General features: G+C 35.0%; 1 protein-coding gene and 1 pseudogene across 1 annotated transcript; one reads left to right on the forward strand and one right to left on the reverse strand.

Annotated features, from left to right (window-relative positions):
• Positions 1–815: 815 nt before the first annotated feature.
• LOC132031983 (uncharacterized) lies at positions 816–1,355 on the forward strand. The gene has a single exon (XM_059421820.1). It carries the CDS (start codon positions 816–818, stop codon positions 1,353–1,355), a length of 540 nt encoding a protein of 179 aa, XP_059277803.1.
• Positions 1,356–10,377: 9,022 nt separating this feature from the next.
• LOC132029294 (peroxidase 3-like) lies at positions 10,378–14,211 on the reverse strand (annotated as a pseudogene).
• Between the last annotated feature and the right edge of the window lie 325 nt (positions 14,212–14,536).

Consider the following 14,536-nt stretch of genomic DNA (forward strand, 5'->3'; position numbering starts at 1 on the left):
AAAATTCCAACGTCGAATCATCACACTTTTTCAGAACCAACCCGACTTAAATGAAACTGCATGTTTGCCAATGGGAACTGGTTCCTTCACCCACTTTTAAAACCCAACCATAAATTTATCTCTCTCTCACTTTACTCTCAACACTCAAGTCTTCATCGTTCATATCTTCTCATATTAAATCGACCATGTCAAACAAAGAAGCTTTATCTCCTAGTGTCTCAGAAGTCAATCCTTCCTATTCCTCTCCTAAACATCTTACTTCAACCACCCCACAAACAAGTTCATCATTTCCAACACTTTACCTTCCCAAAAAACCAAACCCTAAAACGTCTTTCCCAAAACCTGCTGGTTTCTCTAGAACTTGTAAAAGCCAAATCCCAAAGAAGTTTGTGCCTACTTTCACATCCTCTGAGAAACCCAATTCGGAAAGAAGCACTCATACTATGACGACCTCTTAGAATCTTGAGGCATTTGTGGAAACTACTGAGAAGGACGACAATATGGAAGTGACAAGTCAAGGAATGGAAACAGAGACTGCAATTGAAAGGGGACTGCAATTGAAAGGGGGAACTTGAGAGAAGTTCCTCCAGACTCAGGTAATCCAACTTCTCTTGCAAATGTGGATATTTTTGGGGATTTGGGTAACAGTGTGGTAGCGAGTGGTGAAACAAAGTATTGCGTAAACAATGTTGTTGCTAATGTACCTGGTAACAGTGAGGAGATGGAGACTGAGAAAGTCGGTGTTTCAACTCAGGGGGGAACAGAGTAGTTTAGGTAATACTGCGGTGAATAAGGGACTTGGTCCCTCTGAAATAATGTTTGCCTCCAAATTAGTGTCTACAATTGCAGTTCCTTGGACAAAACCCAAACCTGAACTGAAAGCCTCTTCAGAAGAGGAACCTGGTTCTTTTAACCATTCTGAGAGGGTTAACTCTGAAGGAAATGAAATAAACTCTGATGATGATGTTATATTGAGAACACAGAGGTATGGGGGTGCTAAGCAGATGAGAAAGGGGGAAAGCAGGAGAAAATATCTCACAGACAGGAAGCCTGCTTCTAAACAAAGAAAAAGACCTCTTGCTACAAGGCAGAAGTCTCAGGCAAGATTAGATTTTGCCTTACTGGTTAACAAAGCAAAGACGATTGCTAAGAGGCGGAGGAGAGTACATCTGGCAAATTTGAGTAAGTTGAGGAATGAAGAAGAAGAAGTCATTATTGTGTCTGATGAAGAAGAAGAAGAAGAAGAAGAAGAGGAAGCCACCTTGGTCAGGAAAGACTCCAAAAGTAAAAGAACGTCAGTGGCTGTTGAGAAGAAAACTGTGGCTGAAGAAGGTGATGAAAGTGAAAAGGAATAAGTCGTGGCAGAAGAGAAGAAGGCGTAAAAATCTCCTAAGAAAAGAAAAAGCGGTGTTAGTGAGGAGGGAGGTTCTTCCAAAAGAAGACGAGTCAGTATCGAAGGGCCTGGTTCCTCAAAGAAAAGAAAGCTAGCACTGGAGAAAAGACAACACAATCTACATGGGCAGAAAGTTTTACTAGGAAGAGTAATTGATCTAGAGATTGTTGGACATAAAGCGTTAGAGGAATTAATGGAGGTGCTCAAATCTCAACAATGGGAGCACTTAATGGAAGGTCCTGGAGTGGCTTATAAGAAAGAAGTAGCCAATTTCTTTGTAAATCTTCAGTACACTGATGACTACCCACTGGTTTGCCAAGTTGATGCAGTGGAGTTCACCCTCACTGAAGAGCAGCTGGGGAAAATTCTTGGTGTTCCAATTGATGGAGTAAGTAGACTGGAGGAAAGAGACAAGGCTACTGCAGACTTCAAGCTTCACATCGTTAAAAAGGGAGAGCATGTGACCACTGAGACCATATGTAAGAAAAAAATAAAGTCTCAGTATCAGTTGCTCTTTGAGTTTGTGAACAAGGTCAAGCTTTCTCGAACTGAGAAAAGGTGTATTGCTTGCAAAACGGACCTGGTCCTTATGGAAATTACGATGTTAGCCACTCGATCAGTCTACCTGGAATAATGTTGCAAAGACATGATAAAGGTGGTGGATGTCAAGGATGGAAAGCATGGTCTGCCCTATGGCTTTCTCCTTACCAAAGTGTTTGAGCATTTCAAAATGCCTCTTGGTAAAGCCTCCAAAAGGACCAAGAAGCAAATATTCTCTATGTCCGCCCTGAAGGAGTGTGAATGTGTCCCAAAGAAGGGAGGAGCAGGGACCACATCCACTATATCCGGTCTGATTGAAGCAAATGAGAAAATCTTGGTTGATGTTGAGAGGTTGCAGGTTGAGAACACCCTGCTGAAGGCAAAAATCACCAGACTGAAGTTGGAGTGACCTGGTCCTAGTGGTGATACAGCGAAAGAAGTTGCGAGAGGTTAATTATAGTCTCACGAAAAAAGTTGTCGAGCTACAGGAGCAAATCCTGGCTAATCACAAAGCTGCGGATGCTAGACTAGACATGATGTTCAAAGCTTTCAACCCTGTCAACTCTTCCAACCCTGCCCAACCCTGATCTTTCTATTCCGTCAAATTCCTGAACTTTTTCTTTGATATTGGCATTTTGACAATTATTTTATTATGTTTGTGTTGAAATTATTACTATGTTTTTATACTAAAATATCGTTCTTCTTGGCACATTCTCTGATTTTTGCATATGTTTTTCTTCATGCTGTTTCTGTTGGTACTCATGCTGAGTTGCCCAAGTAGCCTGAGTTAATGTTTCTGAACTTCTTATTGCTTGTGTCAACCTTTGTCTCTTTTCAATGATGCCAAAAGGGGGAAGATGTGTTCGTATTCGCAAAAGGAACCTTGGTTCTCTGAATGAAAATGAAAATATTATATGCTACATGTTGTTGGGGTCAAATCTGCAGGGGGAACCTGGTTCTCCGAGGGAACATCACTTACGAGTTTGTCATCATCAAAAAGGGGGAAATTGATGAGTTATGAGTTTTGATGATCGACATATGCATCAGGGACCAGGTCCTTTATCAGGTCCCTTGGGCACTGTACGAACGTGACAGCTGTAAAGCTGTGGCACTGTTCCGACTTGCAGAGCCACAGCGGGACAGACGGATCATTGCAACGTCTCTATCTATATCACATGCCACTCACATGATCCTCACATGCTCTCATTGGTCCCCTATATAAATAACATGTTGGCATTTGTTTGACCTAGCACTTAAAACATATTATTCTCATTGTTGAAAAAGAGCAGCCGCCACTATTTTCTCTGAGCTTTCAAGATTAAGACTAAATAACTCTAAGGACCAGATCCCAAGATTGAAAATGTCTTAAGTCTAGGTTGTTTTAGTCGTTGTCTTTTGGTCTAAATATTGTAAACCTACACTTCTTTTAAGAAGGGCTTTTGTAGGTGTTTGGTTTATTAAGTTTTTTGTGTAGACGTCTAACTATAGTTAGTTATGGTGAGTTGAAGTTCAACTAGAGGTAGTTGAATTAGTTTGGTTCTTGGCTAGAGTTAGTCAAGTGAGTGCTTGCAATAGAGTTATTGTAAGGGAAGGGATTAGTGGGCTAATTCCTTGGTTGCAAAAGGCTTGTAATCTGAAAAACGTTGCTCAGTTAGTGAAGTTGGAAATCCTACCAGTGTAGGTCGTGGTTTTTAATCCCTTGAGCAAGGAGTTTTCCACGTAAACATTGTGTCTTGTTTACTTTCTGTTTTTGCTTGAGGGAACAGATAAGGTACCTGGTCCCTTATCTGTTCTAGTGGACGCTTAGTTTCTATCACTGTTATTTCTTTCACAATTGCTTCCACATTTGGACATGTTTTCTTGTAGAACCCTACTTCCACGCCTTGCGAATTAACAACTTCCATGACCAAAAAAAGTTGAACAATGAGAAATGAAAGAAATTTTATTGTTTCCATTATATTATTTGTTTTGGACAGAAGGTGGAGAAAATCTCACTTAAGTAACTTGTTTACTAGAAGTGATTGATGATTAGAGCACACAAATGCTTGCCCTTTAAATGCTAATTGAAGATGGTGATCATATCAGTCCTTTGATTTGTTAAAATTAGTGGCAGAGCTGGCATATAATGGAAAGTTGGTTTTTATAATTTAGCAGTTAGCACCTTCTTAACTAAGCAATTTTTAATGTTCTTGTTAATAATTCAAAAATAAGATTAAGAGGAATATCAACTCTATTAAGTTACAACATGCAAGAATATTGCTCAAGTGCTCAATGCAATAGGTATGCAAAAACTATCAACAGTTTAGTCATCTATCTTCCTGACCTGTTTAGCAGATTTGTTTTAGATAATATCGAGCTGCAGAAATAGTCACTTTAATAATATATCATGTCAAAATAGAGTGGAGTCGTATTTGGTAGGAACACTTTATCCTTAATGTGAGATTTTTCGGCTCGATTTTTCATTAGTCAGGCTCCAAAAAAATATCAAACGCTAGGTGAACAACCAACAAAAAATGTGAAAATGGAGAAATGTTTTTTTTAATCTTTCTTGTGGAGCCTTCTATAGTGAGCAATATTTTTTGGGCAATTCGCAGGAATGCCCTTATTTTGGGCTGGTCTTTAATTTCTATCCCTCAAATTGGTGGTCTTTAATTTTTGTCCTTCCCCTAATATCATGAGATTTGGGGTTCGAACCCCGGCTCAGTAAAAAAAAAAAAAATCGCAAGGCATAGTTTTATAGCAAACTTAGGGCTATCCGAACCAAAGTTAGGCCTGCAGGCGGAATTTTGCCTTCTTCGGGTAGAGTTTTGGGCAAAACTCTGCCTTAAGGCAGAATTTTACCTTCAGGCAGAATTCTGCCTTAAGCCAGAGTTTTGCCTACGAAATTTTGCCTTAAGGCAGAGTTTTGGAGGCAAAATTTGGCCTTAAAGCAGAGTTCTTTTTTTTTTTTTGTGAACGAAAAAACTTTATTAATCACCAGAACAACCAACATACACAAATGTAACTGGACACACCTCAAGGGCCAAATCCGAATCTATTCTATATCCTATCTAGTCTGTTACTTTCACAGTATAAGCTTTGTGTCCATTCTCCTTCCTGTCTATTCATTCTTCTGTCTATATGATTATATACTTTAATCTGGCATTCCCGCTAAATTTGATCTCGTATGACATTTGGATGTGGGACTTTTTGATTCCAGTGTGCTTCATTCCGTGCTTTCTATATGTTGTATACCAGAGCTGTCCAAGTTTTACCTGACGAAATTTTTTAAAATTTTTGACTGAGCGGAGGTTCGAACTCGGAACCTAGGAGTTTTAAGCGAAGGACACAAATTAAAGACCAACAATTTGAGGGGAAAAAATTAAAGACCAGTGCATTCGAAGGGCACTCCGCACAAAAAAAAAATGATTATTTTTCTTCCCGACAATTTCTGTAATAGAAAGCCCACTAGTAATATCGACCGTTTGGGCCTAGGCCCGCACGGCTTAAAAAGGCGTCACTAGGGTGTAACGCCTGCTTACTTATATACCCAATATCTCTCCTGTGTTTCTTGATGTGGACTTTCCTCCGAAGCTTGGGCGTTACTTTAATTTGGTAAGGCAAAGATACTCGACATATTTAAAAAGTTAGAAGGGGTTCAGGGCTAGTTTATTTAGTGAGTTTTTTTCCATTCACAGTTTACGTGGATGATTCAAAACCCACTAGTAGTGCAGTCAAATATAATTAATCACAAGTTCTTGTAGAAAGAATATTCTACTTATCATTTTATTAAGGGAATTTTACATAAATGACTACACTTTGGGGGTTTAAAATTTGCCATAGCTACAGTTTCAATATTTACATTTCGCAGCTACAGTTTACTCGCTGTATTCAAAAAATGGCTCGCTGTATTCATAAAACGGCCTAGCTGTATTCATGAATACAGCGAATAAAAAAATTTCAAAAATTCTTTTCACTGTATTCAAGTCATATGTATTCAACTCAGCTGTATTTATGTCAAATGTATTTAACTCAGTTGTATTCATCTATAGCTAATTTTACATTGTATTCACTTTACTGTATTTAAAAATCAATGGTATTCAAACAACATAAATACAAAAAATATTGTATTCAACTTGTTGCATACAAATTTTTTTTTTAGTGAAGGCAGCGAGTAATACACAAAAAATTGAATACATAAAAAAACTAGATACACTAAAAAATAACAAAAACACTCAAAAAAACTGAATACAAAATAATAAAATGAATACAATCTAAAAAATTAACCAAAAAACTCAAAAATAATAAATACAAATGCTCTCGGCAGATCTGAGAAAAGCGGAAAGAGAGAGGTCCGGACAAAGAACAACACAACCATAACTATTTCTGAATTTTCTCTTTTCTTGAAGATTGAAGACTAGATGCGTAAAAAATTAGTAATAATTGATATCACGCAGAAAAAGAAATATTAGTGGGAATAATAGGAAATGGAAGAGATATAGGAAGGGAATATAGCAAATTTTACAAAGTCTAATATGGAGGGCCCATAGTTTAGAAAATAGACGAATTATATGTTTTTCATGGAAGAGAGAGCAGAAGCGAGGGAGAAGGGAGGGAGGAGAGAGAAAAATGTGAATATAAAGGTTGCTTTTTTATTTTAACCTATTTTATATGTTTTAGTTATGGAATGTAATTGATATACACTTTTTAGTTATGAGGTGTAAATTAATTAAAGTATAGCTACTAGATAAAAATAAGGTCTAATGTTAGCTACACCATGTAGATTTTCCTTTTATTAATGTGTGACTGCTTATACTAAACCCAACTTACTATATTAAATCGAAAATCAATTTGGTATAGTTAGTGTTGTTTTTGGTGTAAATTATTGATGTCAAACGCATTTGGGGATCGAATCTGCAACCCTCTCCCTCGGACCGCTGCAAACTAAAATGCTAATCATATACATGTATATCTGTGTATATTGATTCCTAAGATTGCTTTTATACACTCTCCTCTACTCTTCAGTACTTAATTAGCACATGGAATCAGTTACGTTTATGGGCAGTAATCTCTTTATATGATACATTTCGAATATATAATTCTCTTCACTCAAGCTAATATTTGGGGTAATGTAACGTTTAATGTCCATTTTTAAAAATGATATCCGAGCTAGACCTCCCCACTTGTGGGATTATACTGTGTATGCTGTCGTTGTTGTTGTTGTTGTTGATATCCGAGCTAGACCTATGCATAACGGGACACTTCTATATGTTGCTCCAAATGTCTAGTTTTGAGCGTGCCAAGGGGTGTTAGAATCCTGAATGCATCGGTTTCGTGTATGAGTTACGTTACGTCTACTAATATAGAGCATTGAGGAACACTACTCCTAAGGAGATACAATTCGTATGAGTTAAAAGCTGGAATGATAAGATTACGACTATAATATATATAGATTGATGTCAACAATACATAAATATGTGAAAATATAAAATTAGCCGTTTAGGTAGTGTCTATGGAATCATGGATAGAGTTGAGTTGGTATGTGCGTATGTAATTAGTCCTTTTAATTTTTGTTAGAATAATAACAATGTAGAACAGCGCCGCTAACCAGCTCTTTAAAGGACACAATGAGCTGAAACTACGGATTTTTTTAATGGCTACAATAAGTAACAATTAAATCATATAATTATCTATTAAGCTCAACTGCTAGGAATCTCAAATCATCACTCATCTATTCATATTACATGGTATTCCACTCTCCAGATGTCTAGCGTTGGGACATATTAAGATGTGTTAGAATCGTATATTGGTTAATTGTATAGGTCGTAGTCTCATATAATTAGCTTCATTAAAAGATATAGGAATTAGATTCGAAATGCATCACTCATATGTCGCTGCTCGTAGCTAATAGAATTTCTTTTAGCAAGCGACAATTTTTTGATTTTTAGTGACTGATATTAGCTATCGCTTTTTTTTTTTTGGTAATGAAATGTTTGTGGAGTTTGAATTTCATCCGAAGTAACTGGGGTTAAATAAGAGGCATGTTGGACCATAATAACTTTGTACTAAACCAACTTAAGTGCTCGAGCTGAGGAAATAAATATTCGCTAACTACCCTATTCTTCAATTGGGTAGCTAAGGATATTGCCTAATTCTCGTTAGAGTAATATCGCCTAAAATTAGCTACATTATTCTCATAAAAATTGGGTGGACTAATTACTTTTTGTAAGCATTTTTAAATGTTCAGTCACCCATTAAAATATACTAGATTTTTTTGTCCTTATCGTCTTCCTTTGAAGGCGGTAGAAAATCGCTTCTCCACCACTCCCGCTTTTGTAGTCCAAACTCTAGGACTTTTTTTTCCATTGTTTGAACTTTCTTAGTTAAAACTCTAGCATTTTTTCATGGAGTTTGGACTACCACAGTTCAAATTCCATCATTTTTGGGGATTTGATTGTGATAGTTCAAAACCTCAGAAAATTTTATCAAATTTCAAGAATTTTACATGAAGGTTTGAACTTCCACAGTTCAACTCCCGCATTTCTTTCATGGGATTTGAGTTGTAGCAGTTCAAAATTCTGGAAAAAAATTCTAAGAGTTTGAATTGATAAAGGTTCAAATTGCATAAATTTTTTTGGAGTTCGTGATGTTCAGTTTAAACTCGAAGATATTCAACCCAAAAAAATTTCTATAGTCTGAACTAATAAATATTCAAATTTAAATAAAATTTAATTAAACTTTTCTATATTGTAGCTAAAAGTTCTTTTGTCCAAATTTTATTTCTACATAAAAATTGACGGACATTGAATAATTTTAAAACGCTGGCTAAAATTTTGATTAGCGTGTCCGAAAAATGACTGCCAATTTCTTCCACTATTCTCCAATTCATCACTAAGAAAATTCCAAGCGGTTGCTTTTGGGTTTAAAGTTGGGAAAAGGGTCAAAAATATCCCTCTACTCTAAGAAAAGGGCTAAAAATATCCCTCCCGTCATTAAAGTTTTCAAATATATCCCGTCTTGACGAAATCCCGAAATCCCCCAAAATAACCTGATTTCATTTTTTAAACCTGCTCCATCATTAAACCCCACCCAGCTATATACTAACCAAGTGAGATGTTGATTTTCTGGGGGAGCTTTCCGAATCACCCTCTCTAGCTCACTTAGTGGGCTGAGAAAGATAGTCCAAAGTGGTCGGGATTCCGTAGCTTGAGAAGTAACCATCAGAATTAATGTGCAAGAAACTCCACTGGTGAACTGTTCTGCTTGAGAAAATTACTACTACCACCACCGGATGATTCAAATAGACCCGAATCGTTAGTGGGTCCGCCAGTTGCGGGTTTAAGGTTCGGTAGACCCGGGTGAGTAGTTGATGGGTGAGGTAGTGGTGGTTTATTGGGTGTGTGGATAATAGGAGAAGAAGGGTTAAGAACAACGTCAGTTTCAGTGTCGTCGGATTCAAGAAATGCTTTTGACCATGTTACCGGACCTGAACGAGTTTAGTTGGGTCGGGTTTAATGATGGAGCAGATTTAAAGTATGAAATTGGGTTATTTTGGAAGATTTGAGATTTTCATTAAGACAGGGGTATATTTGAAAACTTTAATGACAAGAGGGGTATTTTTTACCCAAATAATAACGGAGGATTTTTTAACTCCTTTCCCAAAGTAGAGGGGTATTTTTGACCCTTTTCCCTTTAAAGTATGATGAAAGCATTGCTGAGCTTGGCTGTTCCTGTCACATAAAAGGACAATAATGAACAAGACAAGGATTGGTTCTAGCACATGGTTTATTTTAGCTTCCTCATCTTCTTCTATAAAATATTTTATTAAGCCATCAAGAGACATATATTGTTTTTTTTTTTTTTTTGGCCGAAGAGAGTAAGAGATACTTAACATGACAAAGGTCTAAAGTCAACTTTATCTGGATTAATTTATCATAATAGAGTTTTATTTAACTAATAGAAATTTTGTCGCCAATGTAATTAAAAAAATTGATTACTCAATAATTCACTCTTTTTTAATACGTCGTGATATCTAACAAATTACATTTCATTTTCAAATTTACAGAAATGTGTTCTTTTGGTCTCTCCGATTTACGGGTTGTAATTTCATGTACTAGGTTCATTGAACTTCACTCACTATAATAATAAAGTCGCAGAATTATATTTATTACATTAAAGTAACTGAACTTTACTCACGTAACGGTAAAGTCACAAAAATATCTTCTATCATATTGAAGTAATTAAACTTACCTACTGTAACAATAAAGTGGATAAAGATCAATCATTACACGTAAACTTAATCCCTCCATTAACAAATTGACTTAAGTTTAGTGAATTGTTAATTTAGATAGAGAGAAAGTACCGGCGAAGCTTTTATAAGACGTATATTGTGAGAACAAAACATTCGAACTAATTAGCAACAAAGAGAGACTAAAATTAGAATTTACAAAAGAGATAGTGTACTCTGCTTGGGAAAGATTATCTTTGCATCTCAGTTTATTATGAAAATAACCATCAAGTTACAAAATACTAGGATAGATACAAATTTAGAACAGGAAATAAAAACATGATACATGTATGTACCTCAAACGCATTCGCACAATAGACATAAACACAAAACGCAAAATCATAGAAATTTGGTACCAAAGGAAAAAGTCCTTTCAACTATTCACAACTGCACACTGCTTCCTAATTTCACCATTAGAACCAGTCTTAACTTCAATTTTGCCCATTTTCTCCATGGCCTTAGCAAATTCAGTATAGAACTCATTAAGTGATCCTTGTACTAGTTGATCGATAAACGACTTTGTCGTAGAACTTGTTAATAGGGCAGCATCAGATTGGAAAAGGCCTCTCCTTTTGAGCAAGAGCTTGAAGTAACTAAGGTCAAATGTTCTGAAACTACCAGGATCCATCTCAACTATTGTTGTATTATCATTGACGGATTTGCATTTCTTGTCCTTTAGATTGGCCGCGTATTCACTGTCTAGAGATGGATCTTGTGTACCAAAAGTTCCGGTGAAATTGTACAGACGTGATGAAAATGACGGGCAATGAGAAATTCCAATGGTGTGAGCACCTGAAAATAAATGTACCATGGTTAATTTTCATAAATTTAAAAACTTTTACATATTTATAAGACTAGAAATCAAAGAGGATGTATTAATTTCAGATAATGGTCACTGAACTTTACAGACTATAACAGTAAATCCATAATGTTATTTTATTACGTTAGTACTTGAACTTTGCGCATTACAACAGTAAAATTTTCACTGAATTTTAACTATTATAATGACAGAATTGACAGATTCAATCATTTTGTAACTTTACTATTATATTGAAAAGTTCGATGAGTGAAATTAATCCAGTACTTTGACTTACCAGACAATAGGACTAAGTCCTTTAGATCAAGACCCTTCTTGGAAAAAGATGACTGGAGTCTAGTGAAGTTACTAGTTGGAGCTGGAATATCTGCTAAGGCTTCCGAGGAATTTGATATTCTTCCATCTCTTCTACCAGTTGGCACATTCCAGTATGGACCTCCCTATATATAATGAAGAAGAAATAGAAGAATGAAAAAAAAAATATTGGTTGAAGAAGCTAGTTGGTAATTAATTTATTTGTTCAAGTATTTTGCTTACAGTGAGTACTACAGAGTCTCTAGCAACCAAGGCAACAATATCAGCACAAGAGACAACTCCACAGGCATTACTCGCTTCTACTATTTTCTTCACACCATCTATGAAGGAAAATCCTCTCAATGTTTGATTTGGGATTGCCACTTTTTACCGATTCCTGTACTCTTAGTGGAATTTAGGAGCACAGAAGCATCACATCCCTACCAACACCCAATAGAAAAAGAGAAAATCACAAAAGTACATTAAAAATGAAATGCGTACAAATGTGTTAAGTTGCACGTGAAACTACGTAAAATAGAGGCGGATGGAGGGTGTATCATGAGTTCAGTGTTGTTCAATTGAAACCACTTTTATTTTTCTTCTCGAACTACGCATGCATGTATATATACAGAGTCCGGAGCCAAAAGGGTATAAAAATACACGGTATAAACCAAAAGGGGGCGGCCAAAAATTTACATACCAAAAGGGGTATAACGTGGATCAGCCCACGTTATACCCCAATTTTTTTTTTAATTGTCAGACCATTGAAGCCGTAAAAAAAAAAAAAAAAAAATTTTTTAATAAAACGTGAATCCCTCCACGTTTTGCAAACATAATTTGTAAAACGTGGAGGGATCCACGTTTTACAAACATAATTTGTAAAACGTGGATCCCTCCACGTTTTACAAACATAACTTTTTTCCCGCACGGTTTAGGGTTTAATTTGTAAGACGTTGCCTCTATTTAAATCATATTCGGCTATGTTTTTAATAAAAAAAAATTATTGATTTTTTTAATTTTTAAAGCATATAGTTAATTTTAGTGAATAACTCAAATAAATATTTTAATACATGCAATAATTAAATATGTGTTATATATGCAAACAAAAATAAAAAATAAAATACAAGTTAAATAAACGTCACACATTAACTTATTAATAAATGTTAAATTACATGATAACTATTAAACGGCACAAGACATGTTTTATTTTTTAAGATTTTGATTTAAACGTGTTATTTTTTAATCAAGACATAACTTTATTTTGAATATAAATCTAAGTCTAAAAAATATAAAGTGAAAAACTAGTTGTAAAGTGGTCAAACTTTAAATGGTCATAACTTTGCGCTCGGACATCCGTTTTACGCGTTTATTTTTTAATAAAAAAAAATTATTGATTTTTTCCATTTTTAAAGCATATAGTTAATTTCAATAATTAAATTTGTTTGAAAAAACTTAGTGTTTGACTGTAAGGTTATTTTAGTCAACTTTATATGTCGAGAAAATTAGTCAGCTTTATTTTCAAAAATTAAAATCGCAGAAGTGAAATTGACATTCACAGCTACATTACCCCGGATTTTTACATTGAAATCTATTGCATATCATCATCTTATAAGTAACTAAAGCGAAAATTTCAGGCCAATTTGGGGGAAAATTGAAATTGAATGGGATAAAAGGTGTTTTTTTAAAAATCGGCTCGGCCAAACCGCCTTGTGGCGGTTTGTCCGCATAGATCTCGAAAAAATACGCAAGTTCAAAAAAAAAAACGCGTAAAACGGATGTCCGAGCGCAAAGTTATGACCATCTAAAGTTTGACCACTTTACAACTAGTTTTTCACCTTATATTTTTTAGACTTAGATTTATATTCAAAATAAAGTTATGTCTTGATTAAAAAATAACACGTTTAAATCAAAATCTTAAAAAATAAAACATGTCTTGTGCCGTTTAATAGTTATCATGTAATTTAACATTTATTAATAAGTTAATGTGTGACGTTTATTTAACTTGTATTTTATTTTTATTTACGTTCGCATATATAACACATATTTAATTATTGCATGTATTAAAATATTTATTTGAGTTATTCACTAAAATTAACTATATGCTTTAAAAATTAAAAAAATCAATAATTTTTTTTTATTAAAAACATAGCCGAATATGATTTAAATAGAGGCAACGTCTTACAAATTAAACCCTAAACCGTGCGGGAAAAAGTTATGTTTGTAAAACGTGGAGGGATCCACGTTTTACAAATTATGTTTGCAAAACGTGGATCCCTCCACGTTTTACAAATATAATTTGTAAGGATCCACGTTTTACAAACATAATTTGTAAAACGTGGAGGGATTCACGTTTTATTAAAAAATTGTTTTTTTTTTTTACGGCTTCAATGGTCTGACAATTAAAAAAAAAATTGGGGTATAACGTGGGCTGATCCACGTTATACCCTTTTGGTATGTAAATTTTTGGCCGCCCCCTTTTGGTTTATACCGTGTATTTTTATACCCTTTTGGCTCCGCCCACTATATATACATATGTAAAAGAAAATTAAAATGCATACAAATAATAGAGCGTCCTCATTCTGAACCTAGTTATCAACTCTACATCCATAATTCGTCTCTATAAACATATATACTTACCCTAACAAAGCAATCATGGAAATGCATTCTGAGTAAGGCAGCTGCAAGAGATGGAGCTTTTGGAATGTGCTTTTGGACATAGTCTTGAATCATCTTCTCTGCTTTTGGGCAGCTCTTGCTATAGAAATTGAGCTGCAATTGGCCATGGCTAGAACCTAAAATTCCTACAAAAATCAATACTAGAAAACCCAAAGAGCTAAATGTAGCCATTTTGTTGCTACTTAATTAATTCTCAAAAGTGATCACTTGTTTTGTTGCGTTTGTGTACTAAACAGCATGCATTAGAGCAAATTTATAGGCACTTTGCTTTTCCAATCTAACCAACATGTTTATTTTATTGCATTAGAAAATGGATTAGTTATAATCTGTCTCTAGTTATCGCACTTGCTCATGTCACATCATATATATCATAATCACGTTGACCGATCGACCTTCCCAATAATGAAGTAACCCAATCATCAGGATTAAATTTAGCGTTCTTCTCTTTCCTTAGTCTAAAAGTTAACCATTATATACAGAAAAATTATTTGTGAGTATTTGGTGCATCGTGATTTTTCCTTACTCTAATAGTTAACCCGATAAGGAAGTT

This window comes from Lycium ferocissimum, chromosome 9 (genome assembly GCF_029784015.1).
Source record: "Lycium ferocissimum isolate CSIRO_LF1 chromosome 9, AGI_CSIRO_Lferr_CH_V1, whole genome shotgun sequence".
In the NCBI taxonomy this organism is placed as follows: Eukaryota; Viridiplantae; Streptophyta; class Magnoliopsida; order Solanales; family Solanaceae; genus Lycium; species Lycium ferocissimum.

Coding starts and splice junctions, on each gene's coding strand:
- LOC132031983 (XM_059421820.1), top strand. CDS start 816: ATGTTTGCCTCCAAATTAGTGTCTACAATTGCAGTTCCTTGGACAAAA.